The 17640-nt window shown below is 53.2% G+C and overlaps 1 protein-coding gene across 7 annotated transcripts in view; it reads left to right on the top strand.

Annotated features, from left to right (window-relative positions):
- Positions 1 to 17640, top strand: part of GRHL3 (grainyhead like transcription factor 3) — a 34960-nt gene that overhangs the window by 16129 nt on the left and 1191 nt on the right. For 3 of the 7 annotated variants that reach the window (XM_036823746.1, XM_036823736.1, XM_036823767.1), the window contains 12 exons: positions 584 to 929; positions 1187 to 1260; positions 1721 to 1874; positions 2080 to 2191; positions 3603 to 3697; positions 5952 to 6110; positions 6697 to 6775; positions 6897 to 7030; positions 8730 to 8764; positions 10071 to 10228; positions 11068 to 11153; positions 13636 to 13700. In XM_036823746.1, coding sequence (XP_036679641.1) covers positions 584 to 929; positions 1187 to 1260; positions 1721 to 1874; positions 2080 to 2191; positions 3603 to 3697; positions 5952 to 6110; positions 6697 to 6775; positions 6897 to 7030; positions 8730 to 8764; positions 10071 to 10228; positions 11068 to 11153; positions 13636 to 13700 — 1497 coding nt within the window. The other 4 variants (XM_036823752.1, XR_005016240.1, XM_036823757.1 and 1 more) reach the window with 4 other exon arrangements.

Genomic DNA, 17640 nt, shown 5'->3' on the forward strand with positions numbered 1-17640 from the left:
TCTTTTGACAACCAAGTGAGGACCATATGTAAAAATTCTTTGGATTCTGTAAAATTAAATGCATTAAAGTCACTGTTATTTTTGCTAAAAAAATAAATAAAGTAAAAAAATAAGTTTCTTGTAATCCTACTTCCCTGCCCCCCTTAATAGTTTGGGGTATATCCTTTCAGACCTTTTTCTCAACGTACATTAACTGTACTCACAAATACCCACTCTTGCCCACACCATGGATGACTCAATACGGTTTTTTTAGTGTGGGGACATTTGACTCTGGATAAGAAATAAATAATTAAACTTTCAGTTTTTTTAATTACCAAGTACTGTAATGGATAAAGCAGACATTTGCCCCCTGAACTCTGAGCCTGTACTTGGTTCCATTCTTGACCCCCTCCTCCCTGCTCATCCCTGTGACACACTGGCTTGCTGCAGTATCTTGTTTCACACATGTTGGTAAGACCTAACATTACATTGGATTAAAGGAGGTCAGTATGTCAGTGTGATGGTCACCCTCCAATCCAGCCAAGGAACCCCCGCCCCTCAGAGAGAAGAGGTGCACCCACTTATCCCTCCTGTCTCTCCTCAGGTACTACCATGGCATGGAATATGAGATGGACCTCACTCCCCTTGAAAGTCCCACGCACCTCATGAAATTCCTGACAGAGAATGTGTCTGGAACCCCAGAGTACCCAGATGTGCTCAAGAAGAATAACCTAATGAGCTTGGAGGGGGCTGCACCCACACCGGGCAAGGCAGCTCTCCTCACCCCAGGCCCCAGCAAGCTGGAAGCTGGCTCTGTGGACGGCTACCTGCTGCCCACCAGTGATGTGTATGATAATGGCTCCCTCAGCTCCTTGTTTGAGAGCATTCATGGGGTGCCTCCCACACAGCGCTGGCAGCCTGACAGCACCTTCAAAGATGACCCACAGGAGGTGAGGGCCCACCCCCATATCCCTCACAGCATCCCTGGGTGTAGTCACACGTGTACGGAAGGAGAGAAGACAGTGAGGCGGTCAGAGCTTTGGAATGCATGGGAGAAAGAGTCCTTGAGCTGAGGCAGGGCTGCCATGTACTGTTGTCCAGGTTGTACACTATACAACCTTCACAGTTGTATGCAGTGGCCCTGGGCTGAGGTCCCAGCAGAACTGAATGTGGTCATTTATTTTCTCTGGATTGTGTTTCTCTGCAGTCGCTGCTCTTCCCAGATATCCTGAAATCATCCCCGGAACCCCCGTGTCCAGAGGACTATCCCAGCCCCAAGAGGTAAGTCAGCCTCCCTGGACCCTTGGCCACCTGGGCAGTGGGCTGCCAGAAAGACCCTACTGTCCCCAGAACAGGCATCGTCAGTGAATGAAAAGAGGGGAGTGAAGGCACATAAAAGAATAGAGTCATTTCTACATCCCTTTCCTGGGCTGTGACAAGGACCTCAGAGCTCAGCACCCTGTTAGAAAACCAAGGTTCTGTTGTCCTAGTCTTCCCTATAACTTTGTCACCCCTCAGGGGTCTCTGGTTTCCACTATTCATTATTCAGGAGGACTGTGGCTCAATAAAGCCATTAAATAGAAACTCTGAAAAAGAGGAAACTGAGTCCCCAGGAAGTAAAGTGATTTACTGAGGTCACATAGTAAGGCCATAGCAGAGCCTCGGGCTTCCTGCCCCACCGCCCTTTGGGATGCTCCTGCCTGGGAGCCCAGCCTCACTCTCCTCCCCCTCCTCCCCGCAGTGACTTTGAGTACACCCTGGGCTCCCCGAGAGCCGTCCACCTCAAATCGGGCGAGTCGCCCATGGCCTACCTCAACAAGGGCCAGTTCTACCCTGTCACCCTGCGGACCCCAGCAGGCGGCAAAGGCCTTGCCTTGTCCTCCAGCAAAGTCAAGGTACTTGGGCAGTTGGTGCGGGGGTCGGGTCAGCCCTGCCGGCCAGGGACCCCAGGGAGAGGGTGCTGTTGTGTGACTGCCCATCGCCACGGAGCGGGGGAAACTAAGCCAAAGGGCTGGGCCGCTTGACCCGGGCTCTGGCGAGGGATGAGGCTGCCTGGGCCTCTTCTGAGGCTGGGGGTCACAGTGACTGCTGTGCTTGCAGAGTGTGGTGATGGTGGTCTTCGACAACGAGAAGGGCCCGGTGGAGCAGCTGCGCTTCTGGAAGCACTGGCATTCCCGGCAACCCACCGCCAAGCAGCGGGTCATCGATGTGGGTAAGAGCCCGCCCGAGCCCTCCGTCCCGGTCTCTCTTCCTCTGTCTCACAACAGACACACACACACACACACACACACACACACACACACGCACACACACACACCCCCCACTTAGGCCTTGCTTGCTGTGCCCCTTTTTCCCAGCCCCCTCTGACCTCTGCAGGACTTATTTCTGACTCCAGCCGCCTGCCTGGCCTCTGTCTCCAGGTCAAACGCTGTGGGGTTTGCAGGGATTTGCATCTGTTGGCTGGAAGCAATGACCTCTTTTCTGTGTTGCTTTGGGATAAACAGGACCCTGGGGACCCTAGCAGTGTCAGATAAATACACCCCTGGGATGCTGACCTGCTTGTCCCCATCAGGGGGCTTGGCCAATTGAGACACAAATGCATAACAGTGCAGGCAGTGGGTGATTTGGAAGGCTTGAAGCACAGTGCAAGGGCAGTTCTGCCTTGGAAGCCGGAACCTTTGGGCTTTGTCAGAGGGAAGGGGACAGGGGGAAGGCCTTCTGTGTGTGCCACCTTGTCCCGGGCCCCGCGATGAGCGGGAGGCACTGTCCATCCTCAGATCTCCAGGTTGTGGCTCTATCACTCTCTTCCTGGCTGTGTGGCCTGTGTCACCTCCCCTTCCTGGGCCTTGGTTTCTTCCGCTGTCAACTGGAAAAACGGCAGCTGCCCTGCCTGCCTACAGAGCTGTTTCTGCCTTGGAGCCACGTGTACTAGAGAACATAATACAAATAGGGATGATTCAGTGACTTATCTGAGAGGCCAGTTAGTAAAGTGGTTAGGAGCCTGGGTTCAGGAGCCAGACAGAGCCGGGCTCCAGTCCTTACTCTGCCTTTTATTAGCTGTGTGACCCTGGGCAAGTGACCAAACTTCTCTGAGCTTTGTTTTCCTCATGTGTAAGCTGAATATTCATAATATTGTTGTGAGGATTAACTGAAGGCTTGCCATATTGTAAGTGTTCGATAAATGACAGTAGTACTATCATTTATTTAACATTACTAGTTCAATACTAGTAGTACTGGTACTACGACTTTTACTATGGCTATTACTACCACTATTACTGCGATTATTACTACTACTACTACTGCTTTGTCTGGGAGATGTCCTAAATCACAATCCCATGAAAAGTATAAGCTCCACCACAAAATCATGAGGGCCCTGGCCTAGTTGGCAAAGTTAAGGAGTCCTCTGGAGTTTGGACAGATCTGCTTCTCAGGCTGGACCTCAGTTTTTCCACCTGTAGCCCAGGGCACAATAACTAATTTCCTCCCTGCATTGAAGCATGGTCCTTGGGGGAGAGGATACAAGTCCCTGCCAAGAACAAGGCCCACCCCCTAAATGACCCCTCCCCATGGGGCCCCCAAATCCCTTCCCTTCTGACTCTCCTTCTGGTCTCCTGTGGTTTCAGCTGACTGCAAAGAAAACTTCAACACTGTGCAACACATTGAGGAGGTGGCCTATAATGCACTGTCCTTTGTGTGGAATGTCAACGAGGAGGCCAAGGTCAGTGCTGGGGGCATGGCCAGAATGGGGCTAGGCTGCCAGGAAGTCCCCATCCTGGGAAAAGGGCTTGCCTGTACCTATGATTGTGGCAGCTGCTCCGATGAGGGCACCAGTGGAGGAGGCAGGATACCTAGTGTGGAGAAGCCAGGAACGCTGGGCCCACTTCCCAGCTCTGTGACCTTGGACAGATGTCTTAGCTGAAAATTGGGGTGTAACCATAGCACCAACTGATAGGTTGGCGTGAGGATCAGGTGCGATAAGGAAAAGGTAGAGCACAGCCTGGCACAGAAGCGGTGGCTGTTGTTAATTAATCCAATCCACCTATTTACCAGACAGGAAAACTAAGCCTTGCGCGTGGCCACACAGCAAGCTGCTGCTGACGCCAGGTTTCCTGACTTGTGGGCTAGTGCAGAGAGTTGCAGGAGAAGTGCTTTGGAGTCTGGTAGATAAGGGCTTAAACCCATTACCTCACTTCTTGAGCGCATAGGAAGGGAAGAATAATCTGCCTCTGCCTCCTAGAGTTGTGGTGAAGATCCTACGAGATCACGCACGTCAAAGAGACAGGCACGATGCCAGGCCCATCGGAGAGACCTGAGAAATGGAGCCTCTGGTGATTTTTTTTCACACCAGTGATTAAGCCGTTTAGTGCTTGAGACCAGACTTGAACTCACCTGTGCTGCAGTGTCCCTCTGTGTCTTGGTTTTCTGTTTGGACAGGTGGCATCATGGAAAGGGCACTAGTCTGCAAGTTGGGGACTGGGTAACCCTGGGCCTGTCCCTTCACCTACCTGGGCCAGACTTACCCCATCAGACCAAGGTTGGATCCGGCTCTTGGCAAGGGCCTTTCTGGCCTAGAAAAGCTGGGGGCCTAATCCCTGTCTCCCTGCCTTGCCTCATGGGGCGGTCCAGGCTGCCTGGAGAAAATGGAGGTGAAGGGGCTCTGAAAACAACAAAGGGAGGCACAAAGGCGAGGGATTATTATTATTCAAACAGACACCAGGGACTGAGGGAGGAGCTGGGGCCTCCAGTTCAGGGAGGGGGGAAATGAGTTTCGTGGGAAGGGAGAGGTGGGTTTCGGTTGGGATTTTCTCACAGCCTCTTAAGCCCCCAGGCTTGGGTCTTTCTCAGGCGTGAGCTGGGTGGGGGCTGCATTAGGGCTGAGCTGGCTGAGGGGGAGGTATGTCTGGCATGCACCTGTGGGCCTGGTCCCCCCCAGCCAGGGAAGGAAGGGGGTCTGCTCAGGTACCACACCCCACCCCCACTTGTGCAAGTCAGGGTCATTTCCAAGGGAAATGCCGCAAAGAACAGGGGCCAGCCTGGAGTGGGGTCTGGCCTAGTGTCCCACGGAGGAGTCAGCAGTAGGCAATTGCTAGGTGAGCTTGCCAAGAGATGCCCAACTAAGACTGACCCCAGGCTGCCATCAGCTGCACATAGGCACATGGGTTGAGACTCCAACTGTCCCACTTACAACAACAGTTACAAAATATCCAAGCCCCCTAGATTTTCTACCAGCCTCACAGCCACAAGAGGTAGGTTTAATTGTCCCCATTTTGCAGATAAAGAAACTGAGGCCTGTGAGATTAAAGGACTTATCCAAAGCCAGATGGCTTGAGAGGCAGAGGTCTAAGTGGCCCGATGTCCAGGCTCATTCCACCATGCCACCCTGCCCAACTCCCTGTGGAAACGTTAACAAGTCACATCCATGCTCAGAGCCTCAGTTTCCTCAGCTGTACAATGGGGGTGACTGGTTCAGCTATGGCTAGAGCTGGTGGTTGCCGCGCAAAGGGGCAGTGTCTCACTCTCTGTGGCCCAGGGCCAGCAGGAAAGTGGTCTTCTGGAGCTGGCGGGGAGGGGGATTTGGCCCTTCTCTACCTCCTTGCTCTGAGTTGCAAAAAAATGGGCTCTGGATTTTAAGCTCCTAAAGGACCCTTAGTCTCCCTCCCAGGGCCTTGAGCCTTTGGGCTGCCCTTGGCAATCTAGTGGAAGCTGCATTGTCCACTGATGAAGACCTGAGCTCAAACTCCGGTTCCCTTACACATTCCCTGTGCCGCCTTGGAACAGCTGCCACCCCTCTCTGAGCATCAGTTTCCCCGTCTGTAAAAGAGAGGTGGTGATGTTTGCCTTCCAGAGGCGTTGTGAAGTTAAGGGTGCCCACCAGGCACACGGTAGGCTCCATAATTACACAGGGTGGTTATGGGACAGCAGGCCTGGTGACCTGGGTCAGCTGTTTAGCTAGCTCCCTCATCTGTCCCCAGGTGTTTATCGGCATCAACTGCCTCAGCACAGACTTCTCCTCGCAGAAGGGGGTGAAGGGTGTCCCCCTGAACCTGCAGATCGACACCTACGACTGTGGCTCAGGCACTGAGCGCCTGGTACACCGAGCTGTCTGCCAGATCAAGATCTTTTGTGACAAGGTGGCTGCGGTGGACCCTCTGCTGGGCCCTGGGAGGGAGAAGGGCCAGCCCCCACCTGTGCATCCTCCCCAGCCATTCTGGGGGTGTCTGTCTCTGTTTCTTGCTCTCTGAATGTCTCTCCCTGTGTGCTTGTCATTTGTCTTGGTTTCTCTATGTATATTTTCCTCTGCTCTCTGCATTTCTGTCTCTCATCCCTTCCTCTTTCTGAAGATCTCTTTCTAGATCTCTGTAAATAGTTCTCCAGGTTTCTTTTTCTCTGTGTCTGTCTGTCTTTTTCACATTTCTCTTTCTTCTTATCTCTCTCCGAGTCCCTTTCTCTTTTCTGTTTCTCTCTCTGTTCCTCTCTCCCCACACCTCTCTGTCTCTCTCAATTTCTTCTTTCTCCGTCTTTCTATTTCTCTGTCTCTCATGGTCTACCTGACCTCAGGGCTGGGCTGCACTGGGCTGGGCCGAGTGCTGGTACCTTCCCGTTTCCTGGTCTCACTCTGGGAAGAAAGCAACACCAGAGGGCTGGTCCACATTTAAGAGGCAAAGCAGCCAGCCCCTCCCGAGACCACTGGTGACCCCTTTCCCTCGTCCCCCACAGGGAGCGGAAAGGAAGATGCGGGATGACGAGCGGAAGCAGTTCCGGAGGAAGGTCAAGTGCCCCGACTCCAGCAACAGTGGTCAGTGGGGATGGGTCACAGCGGGGCTGGGCTGGGGTGAAGGGTATCGGAGACTAGAGCGCAGCGGTCGGAGGCGTGAATGGAGGGACCTCAAGGCACAATGCCTTCCTTTTCCCATCAGGCGTCAAGGGCTCCCTGCTGTCCGGCTTCAGGGGCAATGAGACCACCTACCTGCGGCCTGAGGCAGACCTGGAAACCCCGCCGGTGCTGTTCATCCCCAACGTGCACTTCTCTGGCCTGCAGCGCCCTGGAGGGGTGAGTGTCTTGGGCTGAGAGAGGGTTGTGGCCCCTGGGTGGGGCTGTCTTAGCACAGACCTGCAACTCGACCATTACAGGCCAATTTAGATGTTGATAGGTCCTGATATCATCAAATTATCTTTACTGAATCCCAGGGGACTAAAAAAATGTATATATGGTCATATAACTTCAGTGACCTTTTCTACTGAAGAGAAGAATGTTAATAAAGAAATGGACTTCATACCCATCGAAATGTTCACTCCTGGAGCACGCACAGGGCAGGTTTCTAATATCTGAGTCCCAAGTTAGACTGTAGCCGCATCAAAGCTGGGTGGCTAATAATCGTCACAGCAACACTTGTGAGCGCTCACTTTACTCCAGGCGCTGCTCTAAGTGCTTTCCATGCGTTATCTCCTTTAGCCCTCACTACCTCCCTGGGAAGTTGATAATATGATTCTCCCTGGATTCATGGCATGGAGATTGAGGCTTTGAGACCAAAATTACATAGGACGTGGCAGAGCCAGGATTGGGACCCAGGCAACCTGGCTTCAGAAACAGTGCCCGTTACCATGAGTTACACCACCTCTCAACACAGGGAGCCATTTACCAAGCACCTTGACCGGCCAGCGGTGCTGGGCCCAGCCTTTTGCTGCATTGTCTCGTTTCCCCCTCACCTCACCTGGGCAGCCCAGCCCAGCCATCCTTTGTGGTAGAGACTGTTATTCCCACTTTCCAGGCAAGGTCACTCAACAAGTCATTGGCAGAATCAAGACCCCAGAGCCTGTCTGTGAGTTTGCTTTCATATTAAACAATCTGACTGTTGCCTTCCACTGAGCTCCCACCGTTTAGGTGGGAATGTTTGCAGAAATGGCCCTCGGTGTACAGATGTGTTCAGTGCAGTGACTTCAAACAATAAGACAGATTATGGTGCTGAAAGAGCAGCCAGTCCTGAGGTCAGCCCTGGCACACATTCAAAGCCTTCTCTGTGTCCGCCACACAGCCTTCACTGCCCTGAAGTAGTTCTGTGGCCCCCATAGCACAGGAGGCTGCAATAACCCACTCTCTCTCCCCAGCCAGAGGCCTCAAGTAGGGAGATGACCACCTGGGCGCAAAGCTCCCTTGTGGGAGGAAGAAGTGGGGCACCAGTGCTTGTACCTGTGAGCCTGAGAGGGGGGCCCAGCGGAGCGGGAAGAGCAGAAAGGCCGGTTCTGAATCCCAGTTCTGCCTCCTGTGGCGTGTTGCCCCCGAGGCTCTGCCCTCTCGGGCCCGGGGGCCTACCGCACAGGACTGGGGATGGCTGCACCAGGTAGCACGGCGCCAGGCGCACGTGAGGGTTCAGAAAGACTGCCTCTTCCCCTTCCACTTCTTTTGCCTCCGCTCCAGCTACCTAGTTACCAGCTGCAGGACAGTCTGCAGTGCCAGCCCTTCTGGGCATGCTGGGGCTCAGATGCGACTCACTGATTCTGCCACCCTTTCCTTAGCGCCTCATGTGTTCACTGAGTCCCGACTCATCCAACCGGGGCTTGGTGCTTCCTTTCAACTCAAGGTCTCAGCTCACTTTGAGGGGACACACCTGCGCAGAATGAGCTAGAAAGCCATTGAAACTGCATTCCCCCGTATCTCCCCACAAAGATGGTTCATCCCAGAAACCTCCAGCAGCTGAGGGCTACTCTCATCTTCCTGTATGTGATGGAAAATGTCTTTCTCTCCATTGCAGGCAGTGCCCTCAGCAGGACACGGCACATCCAACAGGTACGGAGAGAAGCAGCCAAGGGCCTCACCTCCCTGCCTGTCCCCCCTTTACTGCTCGTAAGCTCCCAGCCTGCCCTTCCCTTTGCTGTCCCCCAAGCCAGAGGCCGGGCCCAGAGGAAGCAGCCTTGAGACTCTGCCCCCAACCCCCAAGCTAGACTCATGCTCCTTTCTCACTGAGATTGCCTGAGTTTTTATGGGTTTGTTTTATTTGAAAAGTTGGAGAATCTTTGGCGAGACACCTGCTTGTAAAATGGGAAAGAGAAAACCTCTGAGATGGTGCAGATTTGGAGAGTAAGGAGGGGCGCTGTGTGGGAGGACTTAGGGGAATCAACCCCGTGTCCCCTCCCCCCACACCCACCAGACTCCAGGAGGCCAAGCGGGGTGGCCAGGGCCCCTTGGCCCTTCAGCCTAGGATGGACCTCCACGTCCTTCCCTCTGTCAGCCACAGTCCCTTCACCTCCTCAAGCGTCAGCTAGAAATCTGTCAAAGGAGGCAAATGGCCTCCTGAGGATGAGGCAGACATGAGAAGCGGCATGTAATAGAATCTTTGCAGACGGGAAAGCGCTTCATGAAGACCATGTATTGTCGGTATCTGTCTCCTCCTTTTTTTTTTTTTTTTTAGAAGAATAAACCAAAAATTTAGTAAAAGAATCCCACATGTTAAAAATTGGTAAAATGTAAAGAATAACCAGAGTAGGTCAGCCAGGATGATCAGGAAGTCCTCTCTCAAGAAAGAGTGAATTCGGGAGAGCCCCACAGGTGAGTCAGTCTCCTCCTTATAAACAAGAAGTACTTTTCATAAGGTTCTTTCACACCAAATTATATCACTTATTACCTCACGACAGCCCCAGTGAGTCAGGCAAGCAGGGGTTTTTGCTCTATTTTATAGATGAGGAAACTGAGGCTCTAGAGGAAGTGAAATGACTTGCCCAAGGTCACACAGCTTTTAGGAAGCAGAGGCAGGCTGGAAGCGAAGTCTGACTCACTCTAAAATCCACAAGCCTCCCTCCTCCCACTGACTCACGTCCAACTCGATTCTTTCAAAAAAGAATAATACTGATGATGAAACAATAGTCCATATTTATGGAGGGTCTACTGTGTGTCACACAGTAGTCACTGTTCTAAGAGCAGCATGCATTATCTCCTTCAGCCTCACAACTTTATGCAGCACCCTGCTATAGATGCAGACACTGAGGGGCTGTCCCCCTGCTAGGGAGGGGCACGGCTGGGATTTAAACCCATGCAGTCCAGCTCCAGAACCTGCTCCTGTAACCTCTGTCCCACTGCTTTGTGCCCACCCTCATAGGGTCTTCTTCACCTCTGGGGCCCCTCCGACCCTGGGTTCCTCACAGGCCTCTCCCTGCCATCCCCACAGGCTGCCTCTGAAGCGTACCTGCTCACCCTTCACCGAGGAGTTTGAGCCTCTGCCCTCCAAACAGGCCAAGGAAGATGACCTACAGAGAGGTAGCCTCACTCCCACCCCATCCCACCCCCAGCCCCCCACGAGGCCTCCCCAAAGCCTCAAACTGATTCTGGTCCAGGCAGCCAGGGCAGCGCCCACCCCAGCGGGGAGAGCACGAAGGGCTGCTTTACTCCCTGGAGTTTGGGGCTGGGCCAGGATTTGAGTGAGGGGATGGAGCGGGTAAGGAGGGCATCCAGGGTGCTTGGAGAGACAGCCACGGCGCTGGGGGGCTTCTGCCTCTGACCTTGTTTGAACGTGGGCGTCCTGGGGCAGCTGGTAAGGCAACAGGCTCATGATGTTGGGCAGGTCCCCCCCACTTTCTCTAATGGGGGTAGGAGTGGGGTGGGTTTTCAATACCTGGCTTTCTGTCTTTGACACAGTAAGTCTGTGACTTCCTGAGAGAGGGGTGCTGTAGCTGACCATCAGGAAGAAACCAACCAGCAAGTAAGATCAAAAGCTTCCAGCAACCTGGAACTGAGCCTTGCACCCCACTTGGTGTTATATCAATACTGCCCACAACAACTCTGTGAAATAGTGGCTGGAGCTGCCCCCATTTTCCGTCTGGAAAAAATGAGGCTCAATGATATTAAAAGAACTTCTTCAGGGTCACAGAGCTGGCAGGTGGCAGAGCAGGGATTCAAACCCGCCAAAACCAGCAAAGTCTGAGCAAGTGTGTGGGACCTGCAGAGCCAGGTAGGGTGTTTCCCAGCTGGGTGCAGACCCTCATTAAGGATTTGCTCTTTTTGCAGAAATCAATGTTAGGTTGCAAATAATGTTTTTTAAGATTCTCCCACCCCCAGATGTTCCCTTGCACCACTAAAAGCCACCCTTTGCTTCTCAGTGCTGTTGTACGTGCGGAGAGAGACCGAGGAGGTGTTTGACGCCCTCATGTTGAAGACCCCGGACCTGAAGGGCCTGAGGAGTGCGGTAAGAGGCCTTGTGGGCCCCGCCCTCCCTGGCCACTGCGGCTCTGCCGCTCCCATCTCCCCCACTCTTCGCCGTAGAGTTCCGATTTCCCGCAGGAAGACTCTGGGAAGGAATACGCTGGAACGCTGGCTTTCTGGTGGCCCACCCGTCCCACCCACCTGAGGGCGCCTGTGGGGCCCGGCTGGTGGAGGCGCGCCTCTGAGATGTTATCTCCCAGCCAGAACCCGGGCTCCACCCTGGGAGTCGCACGCACCGTAAATCCTCCGTGATCTGATGGTTGCTGTCTGACAGGCCAGGGCTTTTTGTTGGCTTTGCAAACCTGTTTCTATTTTAATGGGGATGAAACCCCGAAAGGCCAGGCCCCAGAGATACCCTTTTTTCTTTCCCAGAGGGCCTCATTCCTCCAGCTTGTGGTTGGACGGGGGGCGCTGGCTGGGGCGGCTGAAGGTGGTGTCTGGGCAAGGAGACCTTCCCCAACCCCCCAAACCGCCAGAGAGCAGGTGAAACAGCCCTGAACAAAATCCACAGCAGCTTTGTGGTTCAGCTAAAAATTGAGCACACACAGCCTCCGCCGGGGCCAGCTGTGTTTCAAGGTCGAACCACACAGAAAAGCCAGATGGTTCTAAGATGTCAGGTTGGGGAAGGGAAAATGAATCAAGTAATAACATAGCTACCTTTTATTGAAGACCCACTGTGTGTCAGGCATCTTGTCAGGCATGCTGCATTTGCTAGCTCACCATATTCTCTTAACAACCCTGAAAAGTGGGTACTATTAATGATCTCCTCATTTCCCATAAGGAAATAGCCAAGGTAACTAGAAGTGACAGAGCTGAGGTTCCAGCCCAAGGTCTCTCCACTCGGCTATGTTATCCTGTTCTCTTCACACAGCATCAGCCCTGCTTGGCACCAGCCCCAGGAAGCCGGGCTCACAAAAGGCCATTAATGTCACTAGAATATAGACTCAGAATCTTTGGGTTGGACAGTACCTTAGAGGGTCAGCTCCCCATCTGCTGCCCGAGCTCTCTCCTCAGTACCTCTTCCGAGTGGGTGCCCCCTCTTGACGTGCATACTTCAGGGATGGAGAGCTCATCGCTTATGGCGCAGCCATACAAAGCAGCTGTCTCTGTACAACATATAGTTAGAAAGCTCCTAAATTCTTGCTTAGGCTGACTTGAGATCTTCCTGATAGCCTCTAGCCACATTGCTTGCCATTAAGATAAGTAGTCTAAGAACTTTTCTTGCCTGGAGAGATCTCTGTCAAGGCAGAGACCAGTTGAGGAGATTGATCGGCTCCTCTTCCTGAAAGGCCCAGAGAGGACAACCTCAACCTGAAGCTTGTTGCTTGCGGTTCCCTGCAGCTCCAAGGCAGCCAGTAGTACTAACCAGCAGCCTTTGACCGAGCTTTCCCCAGGGATGGCGCTGGGCCGGGCCCTTGACATAACCGTCTCAATTCCTGTGCAGAACCACCTGTGTGTACATCCCATCATGACATCCACTTTACAAATGAGGAAACTGAGGCTCCATGAAGTAAGGTGACTTGTTCAGAGTTCTGCAACCCCAGGTGGTGGAACTGGGACCAGACCAGTTCTGTCTGCCCCACAGGAGACTTCAGGAGGTCTGGGGAGAAATGGGCTGACTCTGTGTGAGCTCAGCCAGGTTGCTGAGGCCTCTGAGCTGCAATTTCCTCACTTGTAGACTAAGCTCCAATGTTCTGGGATGTGATGGGGGCAGGAAATCTGGGTTCTAGGCTAGGCCTTGGGTGCGTACCTTATCTTCTTCAATCTCAGCATCCTCACCCATCAAATGGGGTAAATAGTTCCTGCTAGAAAGGGTCAGTGTTTGGGTTATCCACCCCTCCCCCCCTCACAGCAGGACAAGAGCATCCCTGTTGCACCACTTCTGAAGTAATAATGACTATTTATTTGAGTACTGACATTTATTTAGTACATACCAGGAACTGTCCTAAGTGTTTTACATAGACCAATTCATTTAATTCTGTCAACAACCCTATGAGCTAGGCATCATTTCCATCTCCACGAGTGGTTTGCACAGCTGGTCAGCTAGCTGGTGAGTGGGGAGCCCTCAGCACTGGAACAATCCAAATGTCTGATGATAGGCAAGGATTGAGGGAAATGGCGGATGACCTTTGTAATAGTTTACAACCACTAAACATGCTGTTGGTCAAGAGTTTGTTGTGGTATGGGAAGGCTTATAACATACAATGATAAGTAAAACTATCTACGTGGAATATAAAAATACCCGTGTACATGGCCAAAAGACAGGAAGGAATACACTCAGATGTTATTAGTGTTCATCTCTGGGATACAGGATTATGGATCAGTTATAATTTTCTTCACTGTATTTTTCTACAATATGGGTATATATTACTTTTATAATCAGGAAATTAAAAGTCACGATAGAAAAGACTGATATAAACCCAGTTTTGGCAGCAGATGGTGAATCTCCTGTCATCCTCTTCCAGATCTCTGAGAAGTATGGGTTCCCTGAGGAGAACATTTACAAAGTCTACAAGAAATGCAAGCGGGGGTAAGTGCCCAGCACAACTCTCCCTCCTCACACCCCCACCCTGCCCCTTTCCCTCTAAAACGTTGGCTCAGGGAGCTCCCAGCAGGTTCGCCCTGCCTGGCAGAGGCCTGCTGCTCGGAGCTGAGCTGTGTCTGTACTTGGCCTTGTGGAGAGGTGGAGGCGACGTGGAGTTGGGGTGGAGAGCGCCCTATCAGGCCAAGGCCACCTGCAGAGACCAGACACTGATCGCTGTTGGGAAGGAAAGGAGTGGGAGACAGATGCAAGGGTCTTCATACACCACCTACTCAGGGGGAGAGGGAAGCACAGGGCCACATGTCAGAAATAACCGAGGTAACCAAGTCATTTGACTATAATGGTAATGATGATAGTGACTGTCATCACTTAACCACCTACTACGTGCCACATACTAGGTTAAGCTTATCTCATTTAACCATCACGGCCATACCATGAGGTAGATACCATTACGCACATTTTACAGATAGGGGAGTTGAGGCTCAGAGGTGATAAGCAATGTTCAGAGGGGCAGGAACAGTGGAGTAAAGGCACAGAAGCAGAAGGGCCCAGCAAAGTTGCTACCGGCTGAGTCAGAGGGTCCGAGAAAGAAATGGCTGGCAATGAGTCTGGGAAGGGAGTTGTGATTGGACGTCATCTTGAGGGAGCCCAGCCAGGGATGCTCCACAGGCCTCCTCCATCTTCAAATCTGGATGAGGCAGGAGGGAGTAAAGCTTTACCTTCCAGGGGGCCGGGCAGTGACTGCCACCTGCCACGGGCTCCAGAGGGTTAGTGCTAAGGACCACAGTAGCCTTTGCTCTCTGCCCAGGAGATCTCTCCTTGGCAGGGGTGGCATGGGGGGGTGGAGTTGGAGGGCCACGTGGTGACGGCCCTCCCAGGCTACCACCTCCGTCAGAGCCAGTGAGCCGGGCCTCTGCAGCCCTTGCTGCCTAGGTCACTTCACCAGCCCAGCATGGGGGCCCCTGTGCAGTGAGGAATCATGACTGCCTTTCCCTGCCTAGAGGATCCTGGACTAGGGCCCTGGGAACCACCCCCCCCAGCCCCTCCCCGACCCTGAGCAGCTCGGACTGACCCTCCAGCTCCGGACAGCCTGAGACTAACTCCCGCTACTCTCCGCGGCTCTTCCTGGAAGGTGCTCAGGCTTTGCCCTGTGGCTACTGTCTGTGGCTCTTCTTTCAGGGGACTGCAAAATGAGGCATGTTTTGTACTCAAGCTGAGGGCCCATCCAGTCAGGCCCAGGGGCCACCTCCTTCCTCGCAGACAGGCCTCCTTCCCTCCCCTTTGGCTCCCACCCAGCCTCCCATAGAAGGGCCGGCGGTGGGGGGAAGGTGTGCAGCCCTGCAGCCCCTGGGAAAGGATCGTTTGGTTTTGGTTGTATGAATGTCTAGGGCTCTTTGTGTATTTTTTTCCTTCCAAGTTTCGGTTTCAAACTGGGAACTGGAGCTCACATGCTCTGTGGAGCGGAATCCACCTCATAGCGGAGGGCAGGCTCTGCTTTGCCCAGACAAGCCCAGCCCCACTTCCCCTTTGGTGCCAACGTCCACACCCCCTGGCTGCCACCCCACCTACCACCGCCGTCCTCTCTTACAGATCCCACCTCAGGCTGCGCTGAGGGGCTGGGAAATGCCTTGTGTATGACTGCGTACAAAGATGCCCCATAGCCCCACTGGCCGAGTTGCAAGTCTTTCCCTTAAGCCCCAGCCAGATATTTCAACTATAATTATACTAACTTGCATTTGTGGAGCGCTTCCTACATGCCAAGCGCTGGGTTAAGTAACTCCCAAGCATTGTCCCGTTGACCATTTGAATTTGGTATGATTATTTCTACAGATGAGGAAACTGGGGCTCGGGATAGTCCCAGGTTACAGAGTTAGTAACTGGCCGGAGGAATCATGGCCTGTCTAAAGCCCATGCCTGCACCCACTATTTTATCTTGCCTCCTGCTTGTTCCCTTAACCGCTAAGCAGTGTGCAAATAAAGGCTGTGGCCAGGCCAGCAGATTGATATTTGCCCAGCTCCATAGCCCAGGGCATCACCCAGCGGCCCTTCAGAAGCACCCACACCCCATACACACCCCAGCTATGAAACCTCAGGCCTAGGATTGTCTGCGATGCCTAAATGAGAAGAATCCCCAAAAAAACCTGTTGGGAGAGCAGAGGCAGGCTCATTTGCTGCTTCCCTCATCTGAGGAACAGGAAATTGTAATCACTGGCCTCGTTTATTTTCACAGAACCCTCCAGAAAGTCCTCTGGACAAGGTAGATACAATCAGCTTTACAAGCACCACTGAGTATGCTTGAAAGATTAACAAATACATTGTTTTTGCTGGCGGCTGGCCAGGGTTTCTATGCGAACTAGGACAGAAGACAGCCAGAAGCTGGCAAGTGACAGGAGGCCCACATTCTGGGACAGCAGCTCCTGACAAGCCCCTGCCTCTAGGGCCCGGTTGTCATTGACCTCTGAGAGGAAAGGGTCTGTGGGCCTGTCTGGGGTCCCCTGTGCGCCGGCATGCGCTCTGGGCCTTCTGGGAGGCCCTGCCTGAGAGTAGGCCTTCAAGTTAGTGCACGTAGGGCACTTAGTGCCTGGCACCTAAAGCACTCAGTAAATGCCACTATAGGAGACTAAAAAAAGCACCGACACTGACAAAGCGTCCACCCCTCTGCCCCAACCCTGGTCTCCTCTGGTCTGTTCCCAGCCGGCAGCTCCCAGACAAAGATCCCTCTGTGAAATGAAGGAACTGCACACAGGACCCAAGGAAGCAGGATCTTATAATTAGATGCTGGCGGTCAGCACCCAGGCCTCGGAGCCTGAGCCCAGACCTCCTTCCAGAAGGCAGCAGCTGCTTGATGCTACTGCAGAGACAACTGGACATGGGCCGTAGGCTTCAGCCTACTGCTGTCTCCATTATGCCTCCTGATCTGGGGGATTCGGGGTCGGGGGACAAAGCCACTGCCTCTCCTGGGGTCCCCGGGGAAAGCAGACGGCTGGCTACCTGCCAGGAGTAGTAGTCTGGGATTCTCACCGCCCTCCTTCCTGCCCCACTTAAATAATCTTGCCTCATCTTGAACTCTCCCCAAGCCCTGGATTTTGCCTTCCTTTTATATGCCACTTCCTAACTTATAATTATAGGGTTTTGGGTTTTGTTGTTGTTCTTCTTCTAAAAAAATGATGCAGTGGAAAGAGACAAGAGTCCAGATTCAAATTCCAGTTCTGCCATCTCTTAACTGTGTGATCCCAGGCAAATGACTTTGCTCAGCTACCCCATCTATGAACTGGGGTGATACGGTTATAAGGATCCATTCTCCCGGGCCCTAGTAGATTCAAAACTCCTGGAGGGCGGGACCTAGGATCTCTATGTGGCCCTTGTTTTTGTTTGGAGCAAGGTCTTGAACATGGAAAGACCTCAGCAGATGCTGGTGAAGTGGATGGAGGGGTGGATGTAGGAAAACACCCGCCCCCATTACAAAGAGGAAGCTGCTGTGCTCAGGTCAGGTCACAGCCCGGTGGGTCCTTCACTGGGGAGGCAGCTCCTAGAGGGGTGCCCTTGGCTACACTATGGCTTTGACCCTCTGCAGAGGGCCACACCCACCGAGGCGCTGTCCCTCTCAGGTTGGCCCAGGTCCTTGCCTGAAGACTGTGGGGGGAGAGACAGCCAAGCTCCTCAAGTCCACGATGCCGTCGCTGAGATTTCAGCTTCCTGGGGTGAAACTGAGGGGGCCTTGAGTGGCACCTGCTTGTGGATCAGGCAGGCACAGCTGAGTGACACATCGCAGCCTGCTGTTGAACCCAGACCTCACGGGTCCGCCCGCCACACGTCCTGCACTTGAACTCACACGCCGTGTCCGAGGGCTCAGTCTGGCCTGGTGACTAAGGCGCACTGTGCTGGTTGCTCAAAAGTGTCCACACTCGTGTGTGAGGAGAGGCGATCT

Source organism: Balaenoptera musculus, chromosome 1 (assembly GCF_009873245.2).
Source record: "Balaenoptera musculus isolate JJ_BM4_2016_0621 chromosome 1, mBalMus1.pri.v3, whole genome shotgun sequence".
Lineage (NCBI taxonomy): Eukaryota > Metazoa > Chordata > Mammalia > Artiodactyla > Balaenopteridae > Balaenoptera > Balaenoptera musculus.